General features: G+C 42.2%; 1 protein-coding gene across 5 annotated transcripts in view; it reads left to right on the forward strand.

Annotated features, from left to right (window-relative positions):
* Positions 1-13,044, forward strand: part of ARID4A (AT-rich interaction domain 4A) — a 60,715-nt gene that overhangs the window by 531 nt on the left and 47,140 nt on the right. For 2 of the 5 annotated variants that reach the window (XM_083731501.1, XM_083731505.1), the window contains exons 2-5: positions 1,327-1,396; positions 3,148-3,258; positions 4,705-4,770; positions 5,704-5,794. In XM_083731501.1, coding sequence (XP_083587627.1) covers positions 1,391-1,396; positions 3,148-3,258; positions 4,705-4,770; positions 5,704-5,794 — 274 coding nt within the window. In that variant the 5' untranslated portion in view covers positions 1,327-1,390. Of the gene's footprint in view, positions 1-934; positions 1,163-1,326; positions 1,397-3,147; positions 3,259-4,704; positions 4,771-5,703; positions 5,795-13,044 lie in introns of those variants that run through there. The other 3 variants (XM_083731504.1, XM_083731503.1, XM_083731502.1) reach the window with 3 other exon arrangements.

The raw sequence follows: 13,044 nt of genomic DNA on the forward strand, positions 1-13,044 counted from the left end.
GCTGCTTCTCCAACGCCTGGCCGGGGAGGCGGAGAAGCGCTGCCTTCTGCCTCCTTCCTTCCCCTCACGGAGGAGCCACAACACACCGGCCAAGTCCTCCTTCCTCTTGCCCCACACTTTGAGCAGGCTCTCTTTCCCCGCCACATCTGGACGAGGCCCCCTTCAGCTCGGGGCGGGCCTCCTTCCCATTACTTCTCTTTCCCCTTCTCCCCCCTCAGAGAGAAAGCCCTTCGCCAGTTGCCTCGGCCTTCCTTGGAGGGGGGGTTGGAGGGGTTCTCCCCCCCCCTTGCCATCGCCTTGGTTGGGGGTCTGAGGGGCTTGTGTGTTGGGGGGCAGTCGGGGTGGGCCGGGAGGCGAGGGGGGTTCAAGGCCTAGAAGAGGGGTGAGTTTTTTTAATCGGGTGGGTGGGAAAGGGGGGGAGAATGTGTTGCCTTTCGGAGTCTTTAGGGGAAAGAGAAGGCTTCCCAAAACACAGCACGAATTTTGTTTTCACTCTTGGGGGCGGAAGGAGGAGGGCTTCGACATATGGGGAAGTGCGTTTAAAAGGAATGGGGCTTGTTTCGAGCGAGGCCTGGATGTGAATCGGAGTGCAGGGGGTGGGGAAAGAAGGTCTGGGGTGCTTTTCAGCCAGGAAAGGCAAAAGAGTGATTTTTGCTAAGCGGTCGAGGGGATGTTGCTGACAACTTGCCGCAGCCCTGTGCACCCTTGGGTGCAAGTCCCACTTGAGTACATACTTTTGAGTAAACATACAGAGGATCAAGCTGGAAGTCGTAAATGGAGGGTGTGTCTGTATTTGACTGGCCTGTCAGCCTCCCCTTTGCCAGGCAGCATTTTTACCTTCAGATATATTCTTGTCTGTCTTTTCAGATTAGAGGAAGCTAAGAGGGGGGCTGAAGATCCTGGCTTCTTGGGATTGCTCGTGTTTCTTCATCATCCTCTTGCTTCCTTTAAGTGAATGTCTTCTCCGTGGCCTTAGAGTTTCTTTTCTTGACAGGCTGAAGAGAAAAGGCTGGATGACAGTTACTGACGGGGGACGCAGAGATGAGCAAGAGGGAGCTGAAATAGAGAGAAGGTAGCAGCATCAGCTACTTCTCAACCAGAACTCCAAATTGCCCACTTACTACTTTTCAGCACTTTCCTTCTTGCCAGTATGAGGCCTGGAGTGAGTGTTCTACAGATGCAGAAGTTCTGCGTTGTGTACACTAAGGAGAGGATTGTGTTTTCATAATTGACCACTGACTTCATAGTTTAATTTCTTGCTCTTCAGTTCTGTCACTTTTTTATAGTTACATGTATGAATATTACCATTTTCTCCTTGTTTTCTAGATTTTTCTTCAACTGTGGTAAAAAGAAAACTTTTGAGCTGGAATCCCTCAAATAACCTTCAAAGATGAAGGTAAATCTGTTTCTCAACTTCTCAGTTTTCTCTTCTCTTCAGTTCTCTATCCTGTCAATGATTGTGTATTATTTTCCTTCAATGTTAAAAGTACATCATCCTGTTGAGTACATATTTAGTGAAATATGGTTCATATGCCACTGCTAAGGAAGCTTGCCTTTTGCTAAACAGCCACATATGTCTGCAAACCCAGTGAACAATTTAATATTGCAGTATAGAAATACAATAGCATAAAATAGGATGCTGCCTCACACCAGGTCAAATTATTGATTCATCTAGGCTAGTACTGGCTCTCCACTATCTCAGGCAGAGGTCATTTCTGTTTCATGCTACCTGATGCTGGAAATTGAAGTTGGGACCTTCTGTATGCAAAGCATGGAAGAAAATGTTTATAACTTACATAGGCTTTGCAGTTCCAAAATGGTGGCAAGAATTTTGTTTTACTTATGTGTACTCACTGAGAAGCTACTTTCCAGCTCTGGAAAGAAATGAGGCATTCCTCTTCTGGTTCTTTACATTCAAGAACTTATATATCCGTAACATCAGTGCTAAAATTCTTGCTTACATTGTGTTTCAAATGTTTCTCTGAAAGGTTGAAATTGCTGTTTTCCACTACGGTGTATTGGGAATGAGAAGTGAAATTGTATCCCTGCCCACTCATTTGCTGGGTTGTAAGATTGTTCACTAGTTATTACTTGCTGTTAAAAACATCATTATTCAATGCTACTTGTTCGTTAGTTATTACTTGTCATTAAAAAGGTCACTATTCAATGATGCTAATTCATTGAACAGAAGTATGGTCAAAGTTGATCAAAGTGAAAGTACATAAGACACTGCCTTATACTTATTTTCTAATGAATTAAGTCCTAATTGTTGGACTAAGGCTGCAATCTAATGCACACTTACCTGGGAACTACCCTGTTGAAATGTGCTGTTAAAGTATTTTCTAATAAATGGGCTGATAAGCTGTGTTGTATCAGCAGTTAAAACTTTGTTAACCTCTGCTGTTCTGTGTCCAGGTGCTTGTTTTTTTGGGGGTGCAGCTTTTGGAAAAAGTGAACAAGAAACTAAGGAAAATTAGTGTTGCATTCTATCCTCATTAAACAACAATTGGGCTTGTTTCTTTTTCTTTCAACTGTAGATGAGAAACAAAAAGTTTGACTGTTGGTATGTCTGCCTGAGAAACCACATGTGGCCAGTAAGACTTAAAATCCATTGGCTGAAGCAGCAGCTGTCAAATCTTTTGTTTACAACTGCAGTGTTTGAGTACCATGCACTTCTTCAAAGACTTCAGAGCGTACAATCCATCTTGCAGAAATACACATTCTTGTAGGATTATTTTTAGTGTTTCCAGTGTGTACTGTTAAGTATTGGTCACTGTAAGCTACTGTCCAAATAGTAGATGACAAATGGTATAAAGATTTGGATTCATCTATATGCTGTCTTAGTAAAAGCAAAACACAAGAACCAGGTCCTTTCTCTTTTTGGTGACTAGATTTTTTTCTGAATGGATAAACTAAATAAATCACAATAGATTCTAAAGACATGTTGGGTCAGAGTAAACCTGTGTGTATATGCAACTCCACTAATTGCCAGTGGCAGGTCTTAGTCTGTCAGTTACTTCCTGTAGGCTTAAAAGTTTTTCATTGTGGTTTTCTTACGATTAACCTTAAAATTGTGCCAAGGGATCTGAACCTTGAGAAGTGTGCTTGAATGCTTCCACCCTTTGACCATTTTTTCTCTCTCTTCAGGCAGCAGATGAGCCTGCCTACCTGACAGTTGGGACTGATGTCAGTGCCAAATACCGGGGTGCCTTCTGCGAGGCAAAAATTAAGACAGTAAAAAGGCTGGTGAAAGTCAAGGTAAGAGAGAGCACTGATGCCAGTGCATTAGCCACAGGTCTTTCACATCACCTATTTCATTAGATATTTTTATCTAGAGACCCGGGGACCTTCTGCATGAAAGTGCATGCATCCTGCTGCTAAGGAAGCCCAGCCCAATAGGGCACCCTGAGGAAATAAAAAGCCAAAATGTAAGGTAGCATCATTTATTTTCCAGCAGTAAGAAACCCCACTTATTTTCTCTCTTCTGGTCCAAATAAGTGTTACGGCATTGGGGTTGGGGAGGGAATCAGGAAAACCCTGTATTTCTCCTTGGATGTGTGCAGCTTCATTTTAGGATTCTATCTTTGCTGAAGAGCAGGGTTTTTGCTTTTGTTTTAAAAAAGAAAAATCAATAACAATTTGTGCTTACTATAAATTTGACGGGGCTTTTTTTGTAAGTGCTGAAATGGGTAAGGATTAAGACGAGCCCTTCATAGGCTTCACCTGTACGGTATCTAGAAATTCAGCTTTAAAAATACATTCATTTCTGAAGTGTTTCCATTAAGGGTATCTTCTAGCAATGGAGTGCACGGGTCCACAGTCACTGGATCGTTAAGAGAGCTTTCTAATTGGTGTAATCTGCTGTGTTATCAAAGAGACAGACTTATGGCTAAGTTGCTGGTGTAGCAGGAATTGTGATTTGCTCAGTCATTGATCAAGAGAAAGCAAATCTCTAATGGATCTGAGTTAATGGATCAGTTGCATGTGAAGCCATGATCATGTTGGTATTTTGCCTCACAATTAATAGTCTTATGGCACCTTTCAAAAGACTCACAGATTTAGACTGCAGTCTTGTGCCCACTTTCAAGTCCCTGTGACCATAATGGGACATCCTGTGTATGATTGTCCTGTTATTGTGGCATAAACCTCAGTCAGCTAAAACGTGTTCTTCTTTGATTCGTGTCAAGAGTTTCAATGTACTGCACTGTATGTAAAAAATGGATTTACTAAGGAAACATCACTGGAGTCCCCCGTCCCCAGATCATTTATTGACCTGACTTGGCAACCAGACAAATACCATATACTCAATTGATAGCGTGAAATTAAATTTCTTGCAATTTCTTCCATAGTTGTGCTGCCGTTTTATTTGAATGCTTTTAATAAAAGCAAACTTCCATGTTTGAAAAATCTTACTTAGAATAATGTTCTACTCTGCATGCTGGCATATAGGGTGAGATCTGATGTCACAACAATGTGCATGTTGGGACTTCCTCCTCTTCTGTCCCCAGTCGGATCTGGAAAGTCCCCATAGCTGCTGGGGCATACTTTAGGGAGCAACCTACTGGCGCATAAAAGTCATGTGTGCACACATGAAAGTCCATTGCTCAAGTGGGCTGATGTTGAATCTCACAGTAAATGACATGCATTTTTTAACCTCTTTGCAAGTAAAATTGTTTTCTTTAAAATCCCTCTCAAAATATGCAGGTGATCTTAAAACAGGATAATTCAACACAGTTGGTGCAAGATGACCAAGTGAAAGGACCTTTAAGGGTATGTATGCATGTTTTCTTCAAAAGTTATCAGTAAATTCAAAAAAAACTGTGCATTTAAATGCCTGATTCAGAGTAAGCCAAATGACAGCAGCATTCCTGTTTGACTTTAGTTCTCACATTCATGCATATATATATTTTCGCTGAAATATTAAAGTGAAGATCTATAAATAGTTCAGTCAAAAAACGGAGGAAGAAATTATCTACGAAAGGAAAACTGTATAAAGTAGAATATTTCAGTGCAATGTTTATGTAACCATTCCTCACTTCAGAAACTTGATACAAAGTTTCTGGGTCCAAAGGCTTGGCCTTCCATGGGATAATTTTCAGGGATAATTTTCAGTCTTGGTTCCATGATAGTACAGACTATGCAGCTGACAATGAAACACATCCAGGTCCCACTTCAGAGGACAGTCATTACACACTTAAGTGCCATTGAAATAAAAAGCCTTTAAGTGCAACATCTAAGGGCATTAGCTTCTTTACTGCTGAGTGGAGAGTCAATGTCTGCTAAGAAAAAAGTGTGTTGGATGCATGCATTGCTCTGTGTGAAGTGGGAAGTTCCCAAACAACTATTATTCCCTCTGCTGCTCAATGAGCAGTGGTATCATCCTGATGGAGGGCATAAGGAGGCACAAACTGCACAGCAGCTGATAATCCCACACAGCAAGAGCCACACCCTTAACTGTGACTGAATGGGCAAAGGAAGGCAAGTATACAGGCGGCTATCCCACACTTTAACTGCAGGATGCTGACTTGTCGTTCTGAAAGCAAATCAAAAAGAAGTACTTGTAAGCATGCCCCAAATTCAAATCTAGGGGAGCAAAACTAGTGCCTTAGTTCTCAAAAGGTTGAGGAACACTTAGGCACTGTTGGGCTTAAAATTAGGGTGTTGATCTGTACGAGGAAATGAATGTGATTTCTAACATTATAGGTTGGTGCAACTGTTGAAACCAAGATGTCTGATGGATCGTTTCAAGAGGCCACTGTCAGTAAACTGACAGATGCAAGCTGGTATACTGTAGGTAAGTAGATTTCTGTGCCAAACTAGATTTCACAGGCACTAAGATATACATGACTTCTTCTCTGTCCCAGATGCACAGCGGTTTTTGAGCAGATCTCTTATGACTTTTTAAACTTCCCAATAAAATATGGAGTCTGTATAGAAGGAATATTGCCAAATGTTTAACAATGACTTAGAACTGGGGGGGGGGGGGGAGGACATGGAGCCAACTAAAATACCTGCATGAGTCCTTTTGCCTGGCTGTAATGTGTCCTTGAACTCTAATGGTGATAGTAATACTTGCTTTATTGGATAGAGAGGGATGTGTGAGTGTGAAGACACTAACCAACTCTGCAGAAGCAAAAAAAAAAAAAAAAAAGACATTTATTGCTGCACCCAGTATTGCCTCCACTCTGCCTGTCACTGCCGTGTGGCCCCCATAAGGTTGCCCAGAGGGGAATGTGACCCTTGGGCTAAAAAAGGTCCAGGCTGCTTACATAGTCGTCTCTTCAGCATTAGAAAGTAATACATCAAATTGTCTGCTGGGTGGTTGAGTTAATTCATGATCGGTAGATGGACTGTACTACTTCAGATTGTACTTGTGGGTCTGTTGTACAAATGCCCAATTATGCTAAAAACAGCTCCCTGAAATGTACCATACTAACAACTTTTAGATTTCTCCTGCCTGCAGACTGAAATGGTGTGGTTAAGCAACAGATGCTTCATGTGGAGCTGCTCTGTTTTGTAAGGGATGGAGAACCTCTGGGCCTCCAGATGTTGCTAGAGTACTATTCCCATCATTCCCAACAATTGGCTGTGCTGGCTGGGGTTGTTGGGAGTTTGTCCAACACCATCTGGAGGGCTACAGGTTCCCCACCCCTGGCCTGAGGATGCCAGGCTTTGAGTTAGGAGCTCAGCCTCTTAGGAAAAACCAGGCTGTGTGTATAAAGTTTAGAAAAGTTAAGTGTAAACTACTTCCCTAGGGCTCATCTTTACCAGCTACACTAAGCACCTCCATAAGTGTCATGCTTAATGGCTGTACCTTCATACTGTAGGAGATACTTTTGAATAGGAGAGACAAGAGAAGCAATGGATTGTTGTGAGTTTTGTCTTTCCTGATATGGCTGTACTTAGCCTCAGAAACAGGCATTTGCCTTCTTGTCATTGGAGCTAAGGATTGCTTTTGGGATTCCCCCTTGTAGGTCACAAATAATAAACATACGTATATATGAGCAGAGAGACTAGTAATTTGTGTGGCACTAGCAAGGCTTCTGGAATGGGTAAAGGCCAAGGCAGTGGATTTTCTTTTAACTTCTGTGTTAAAATAAGTTAACAAGCTGAGAACAGTTTGCTGAATGACAGTGTTTTTCAAGTGTAATTGTGTTTACATAGCAACAAAATATTGGAGAACATAATTCCTTTGGCTGCCCTAAGCATCACTCCTAAAGTTTAAAGAAATTGCAGAATTGGTTTTGGCAGGTTTTGCATTTCTGTGCCTTTGGACTGATAATTGTGGCCCAGGAGCTTAGAAATTGTTTCAGGGACCCTAAATACCTTTTCTAGCATTTCTTATTCTTGGGGAGATGAAGGAGAGACCTGGATTTTGGAGAACTGCTGCCAGTTATGGTAGATCATACTGAGTTAGATGGGTTCGCGGTCTGGTCTGGTATTGGATAACTTTACTTATTCATATTGCCCTCTGCCACCTGAGAATTGTTAACAGTGTCTTGTAAAATAAAACATAACAGTATTTTAAATATTTGTCACTGGACTTTAAATTAAGTTGTAATGCTGTTATTTTTAATAAAGAGGATTTGCAAATTTAGAATGCCCAACATATTGTTGTTGAGATAACTGCATGGATTTTAAACAAACTTTATCGCATTTGAACAAAGGCTTATTTGTAAGTTGCTTCTTTCAAGAAGTTCTTCAAGTCCTTTGCATACTTAATTCTTGAGTAAATATTATTCTCTGGAATAATGGCTTAAAAGTGTTCTAGGGCTGTTTCATGCAGGTGTCAAGGACAAGAATGTAGTGGCAGTCAAATTTTGGCTTCCTGCACTGCACTGAGAATTGAAAATTGACTTAAAACTGGAAAGTGTGTTTTGGTAAGCCTTAATGTATTAACCAAACTTCACAGGGTTTCATGTGTTAAATTGTTTGGCTTTTGTCCCCTTTTACAAAAGCTCCAGGAAAGTGTATCTGTACTTTGCCCGTCTGCAGGGATATGCATTAAAATATTACCTGCCTCTGGAAATAGCTTGTGTGTGTGCCTTTAAGCAGATACTGACACTGCTTTATGTGGAATATGAAGGTTCTGGTTTGGTTAATTTCACCCTGGCCCATGTTTACTGTCATATTGAGCAGGGGCAGCAGCTTCTTGGATAGACCAGCGTTTTCTCTATTTAACAGCTGGTCTCTGGTTTCCAGGTGGACACCTAGGTTCTTGTCCTAAACTGGAATACATGTGGATAGAATTGTAGCCTCAATGAATAATTGTCTTCACTTGAACAAAGGTGGTTTGGTTGTAGTGAGAGTAAGAAAATGCTAAGGAAAGCATTGAGGAATGAATGCACCCTTTTTGTGGTGACACATGTATGCAAGGGGAAATCAGTGTCTCAGAGTTTGTTGTGGCTGGTGGGATCTTCCCCCGAGTAGAGTTCTGCTCAGGTGATGCTTCTGCAGGCAGAAGTGGGAGGAGACCTTCCTCAATTTCTGCCTGCAATCTCTTGCACTCTCCGAAAACCTGTTTTAGAAGGTTGGGAAAAGACTAACTTAGGATCCAAGCCAGAATCATTCCTTCTGGTAAGCAAGTTCTAAAAAATATTGGCTGTGGCCCAAAGATGAATGCTGCAAGATCTGTGGAACTTAAATTTTCTATTTTAGCCGCAGCCCAGCCTTCACACTGCAAGAGATGTTGACATTTGGGTCACTCTCACTTGACTTGGAGTAACGTTTACATAGTTCAAATGGAATTCATGACCACAAGATGGACAGTAGCAATATACCTTTAAATACCAAATAAGGGGTGATTGGTCATCTTCATGCCCTGCTTGTGAGCACTTGGGTGGCAAAATCTCTGAAATGGAAGACAGATAGGGAGGCAAGCAGTTTGTAGTTCTTTGTTATTGAAAGAGAGAAATAAAAGCCATAAGGACCACTGGTCAAAGATTTGACAGGTCTCCTGATTGCTGACAGACAGAGTGTGGTGGAGTCTCCTTCTTTGGAGGTCTTTAAGCAGAGGCTTGACAACCATATGTCAGGAGTGCTCTGATGGTGTTTCCTGCTTGGCAGGGGGTTGGACTCGATGGCCCTTGTGGTCTCTTCCAACTCTAGGATTCTATGATTCTAAGAAAGCAGTTCTATACAGTAACTGAATGGAAATTTAAGCTCTCAAAATACGGGTAGCCAACATAGTGCCTTCCAGATGTGATGGTACAGCTCCCATAATCCCTAACCTTTAGCCACGCTGCCTGCAGCTAAGAGGAGTTAGGAGTCATACAACACCCACATGGCTCCATCTTGCTTACCCTTCCTTAAAACATGGGTTAGTGTATTGCCCAGATGCAACCGCTGCATAGTATAAATCGGTCGAACTACATACGGTTAGGGATGGGGGAAAGCTACAAAATATGGAGTGAGCTATTGACACCTTAAGCACCTTTAACTCAATGTTGTAGATTCGTGTCAATTGCTTTTTTTCTCAGTCTGCAAACACTGTTAAAGGAAAAGAAAATCTTAGGCCTTCCCTATTAACTCCTCTGGGCCTGCCTCACACGGGACCGGTGCGAAGGCAACACTTGTTCCTTACTAAGAACAAACCTTCATTTGTTAACTGCAGGTAGCTGAAGCCAGCATTTAAGCCAGCTGTTGTTAGCAGGGCACCAGTGTTATCATACATTGATAAACGTCTTTTAATTTTGCCAGAGACTGGCCCTCAGACTCTGTGTGGCAATTGAATTGTTTCTTCCTTGTTAAGGAAGTAGTTGTGTTAGTGGGCTTCAATTTTGGAGCTCTCCTCTCTCTCTCTCCAGCATGAATTTGCCATATCCAACTTTCTATCTTTTGGGGGAAATTGTTGCTGATTGTTAGGAGGCATAACTGGCTACAGCTGCATGCTTGTCTGAAGTGAGTGCTATGGGAGGGGGGGGAAGCTGTCCCTCCCCAGATGTTGGTGACTCCCAACTTGCATCAGCACCAGCCAGAATGGCCAATGGTCAGGAAAGATGGGAGCAGGATGGAGCCCAACAATCTCTGGAAGGCAACAGATCCAGACTTGAAGAGATTGAATTCAGTTCTTCCCTCAACCATGAACATGAAAGGTGTCCCCTCAGCCTCTCAGTCTCATCATCTGTTATATGGGACTGATAGTTGTAGAAGAAGAAGAAGAAGAGTTTGGATTTGATATCCCACCTTTCACTCCCTTTAAGGAGTCTCAAAGCGGCTCACATTCTCCTTTCCCTTCCTCCCCCACAACAAACACTCTGTGAGGTGAGTGGGGCTGAGAGACTTCAGAGAAGTGTGACTGGCCCAAGGTCACCCATCAGCTGCATGTGAAGGAGCGGAGATGCGAACCCGGTTCCCCAGATTACGAGACTACCGCTCTTAACCACTACACCACACTGGCTCTCAACTGTAGTCAGGAGTTGTAGTCAGGAGTGTACTCAACATTTTTCTGAAATGTGTACCCATGTCCCCTAATTGTCACACATAAACCAGAGTGTTGTAGTGGTTAGAAGGCTGAATTGGGAATAGGGAGATTTGTGTTTAAAACCCCGCTTAACCGTAAAGCTCAATGTGTTAACTATGATCCATTTGCTGTCTCTTAGACTAGTTTACTTTAAAGCATTGCTGCGGGGATTTTGTGTGTCATTGTGTGAGGGTTTGTTTGGTTTTGTGTGTGTTTTTGTGCCATGGGGCTTTTATACAGCCTTGAGCGCCTTGGTGGTACAGTATAGAAATGGTGATAAGAATAAAATGTCCTTTTGAGATCTCAGGGCTTGCCAACTTGGTGCCCTCCAGGTGTCCTTGGGCACTAGCTCCCATCACTGAGGCCCAGCGCCAGGGGCGTTCTGGCTGTTCCCTCGCTGGGAGAAGTAAGGTTACGGGGAACCAGGCAGAGGGCCTTCTCGGTAGTGGCACCTGTCCCATGGAACGCCCTCCCAGCAGATGTCAAGGCAATAAATAACTATTTTACTTTTAAAAGACAAGTGTTTAGGGATGTTTTTAATGTCTGACGCTGTATTGTTTTTAATATTCGTTTGGAAGCCACCCAGAGTGGCTGGGAAAACCCAGCCAGATGGGCGGGGTATAAATAATAATAATAATAATAATAATAATAATAATAATAATAATAATAATAATTAATTTATTATTATTGGCCCTAGCCAGCATGGTCAGTGGTCAGGGATGATGGGAATTGTAGTTGAGGACTACGTTGTCCGCTCTTGCTCTAATCAGAAAACTTCTAAACAAGGGGACCAATTAAGTTTAATAAGAATGCTTATTCAGTTCTCTCATTTCTTGTTCTCCTGTGTTTTGTTGCACTTTGCATTTTGTATGTTTCAGTAAGGGAAATGTTGTAGAAATGATGATGCTACTGAGCTGACTTACAGGTGTATAGGTATGAAGTGCTTTGCAAATTGTAAAGATACAGCCTGGAAGCAGAGTAGCATTTACTATCTTTGATGTGTGTTTTTTGGTGGGGAAAATATGGCCAGATTCTGCTGGCTCTGCACTAGCAGTTAATAAGGGAGCAAAACAGTGGCACTGAGCTCTTGTCAGTTGTTCCTCTAGGAATCTTTAATTTTCATGGCTCCTTGACAATGTACTCTTTTAAGAACAGTTAAGTGTATTGAAAAGGTCATGCTCAGGGAGGCTTTAATTTGAAGTAGGCTGCATGTGAAGTAGATTAAAAAGAAAGGAGATTTAGAACAGCAAGGAATACTTAGCTGGGAGGAAAGAGTGGGTGGTGATACAATGGAAGTGTGGTTTTTTTAAATAAAATGCTTGAACCAGATGCTTGAACACCCTCTTCGTAGTACCAGTGAGACTGGTAGAAAGAGAACATTTAATTGGATGGAAGATACTATATCTGTGACATAATGCTAAATTACTAAATTTCTGTCGCTTGATTTCACTATGTCCGATAGAAGTAGAACTTCCTTTTTAAAACAGAAGTGGATTAAATACCATTGAAAAGCACTCCTTTTCTCTACTGCAGTGTCTCTGGAGTGCTGGCTGGAATAGGGAAAACTGATGCAGTAGAAGAGTGATGGGTTCCTACTATGTAGTTCCTTGCAGCAGAAGGAGGGCTGTGCGGAAGCAGTTTTTACTACACACATGACCCCTGCTGTATATGTGCGGTCCTTGCCTCTCCTCAAAGCATAACGTTTGAAAATAGCCCAGGCATGTGACCCGTCTCCAGTAGTAATGGGCAGATCAAGGGAACAGGCCCTGCATGTTGTGTTCTGTGTGTGGCATGGAACACTGTCGTCCATAAACTGCACTTAGAGGGACCAAGTGTGAAGTGACTCCAGATTCACATATTGAGATAGCCAGTGGTCCAGCACCTCTTCCTTTCCTCATTGCTCAGTGTGGACCCCACATAAAGAAACAGCCAGCAATGGGAGCCATGATAAAACGAATGTGTCTCCCCATTTCAATCCTTTCTGATAAAGGATTAGATCTGTTGCCTTTTCCATATACGTCTGACTCAGGAAATGGTAGCATTTATCATAATTCATCCTTTACTATTCTAGTTCATAAAAAGAACCAAACCTAAAAAAATTTAAAAATCTAAAAGTCATATATTCAAAGAACTAAGTGTTCCAATTCTGTATTTATTTATTTTTTGTTTAGTATGGTGTGTTGTGCTGTCAGTTGAGACGAGGGAAACAAGCTGGGAACAAGCTTTCAGGCAAAATGAGAGCCAGTATTTGAATAAATGTTGGCTCGAATATAGTGGGGGTGCTTGGTTACCTTTTGGCTCCTTGCCCTCATAACCTGCACCAGGGGTGGTGATCCAGTGGCTCTCCAGATGTTGTTGATCTCCAAGTCCTCTCGGCTGCAGTCGGCACAGCCAGTGGTCATGGGAGATGGGAGTCCAACAACTTTGATCCTTTTTTTAAAAAAAAGTTAAATTTGTGTTGACATACTTTCTTGTTTACTCTGTAGGCTAGAGGCGGTTAGACTTGATGACCCTCAGTGTCCCTTTCCAACTCTATACAGTTCTGTGATTCTATGACTTGATCATAATGCACCATTATCCTT

This window comes from Podarcis gaigeae (genome assembly GCF_964106915.1).
Source record: "Podarcis gaigeae genome assembly, chromosome: 1".
NCBI lineage: Eukaryota > Metazoa > Chordata > Lepidosauria > Squamata > Lacertidae > Podarcis > Podarcis gaigeae.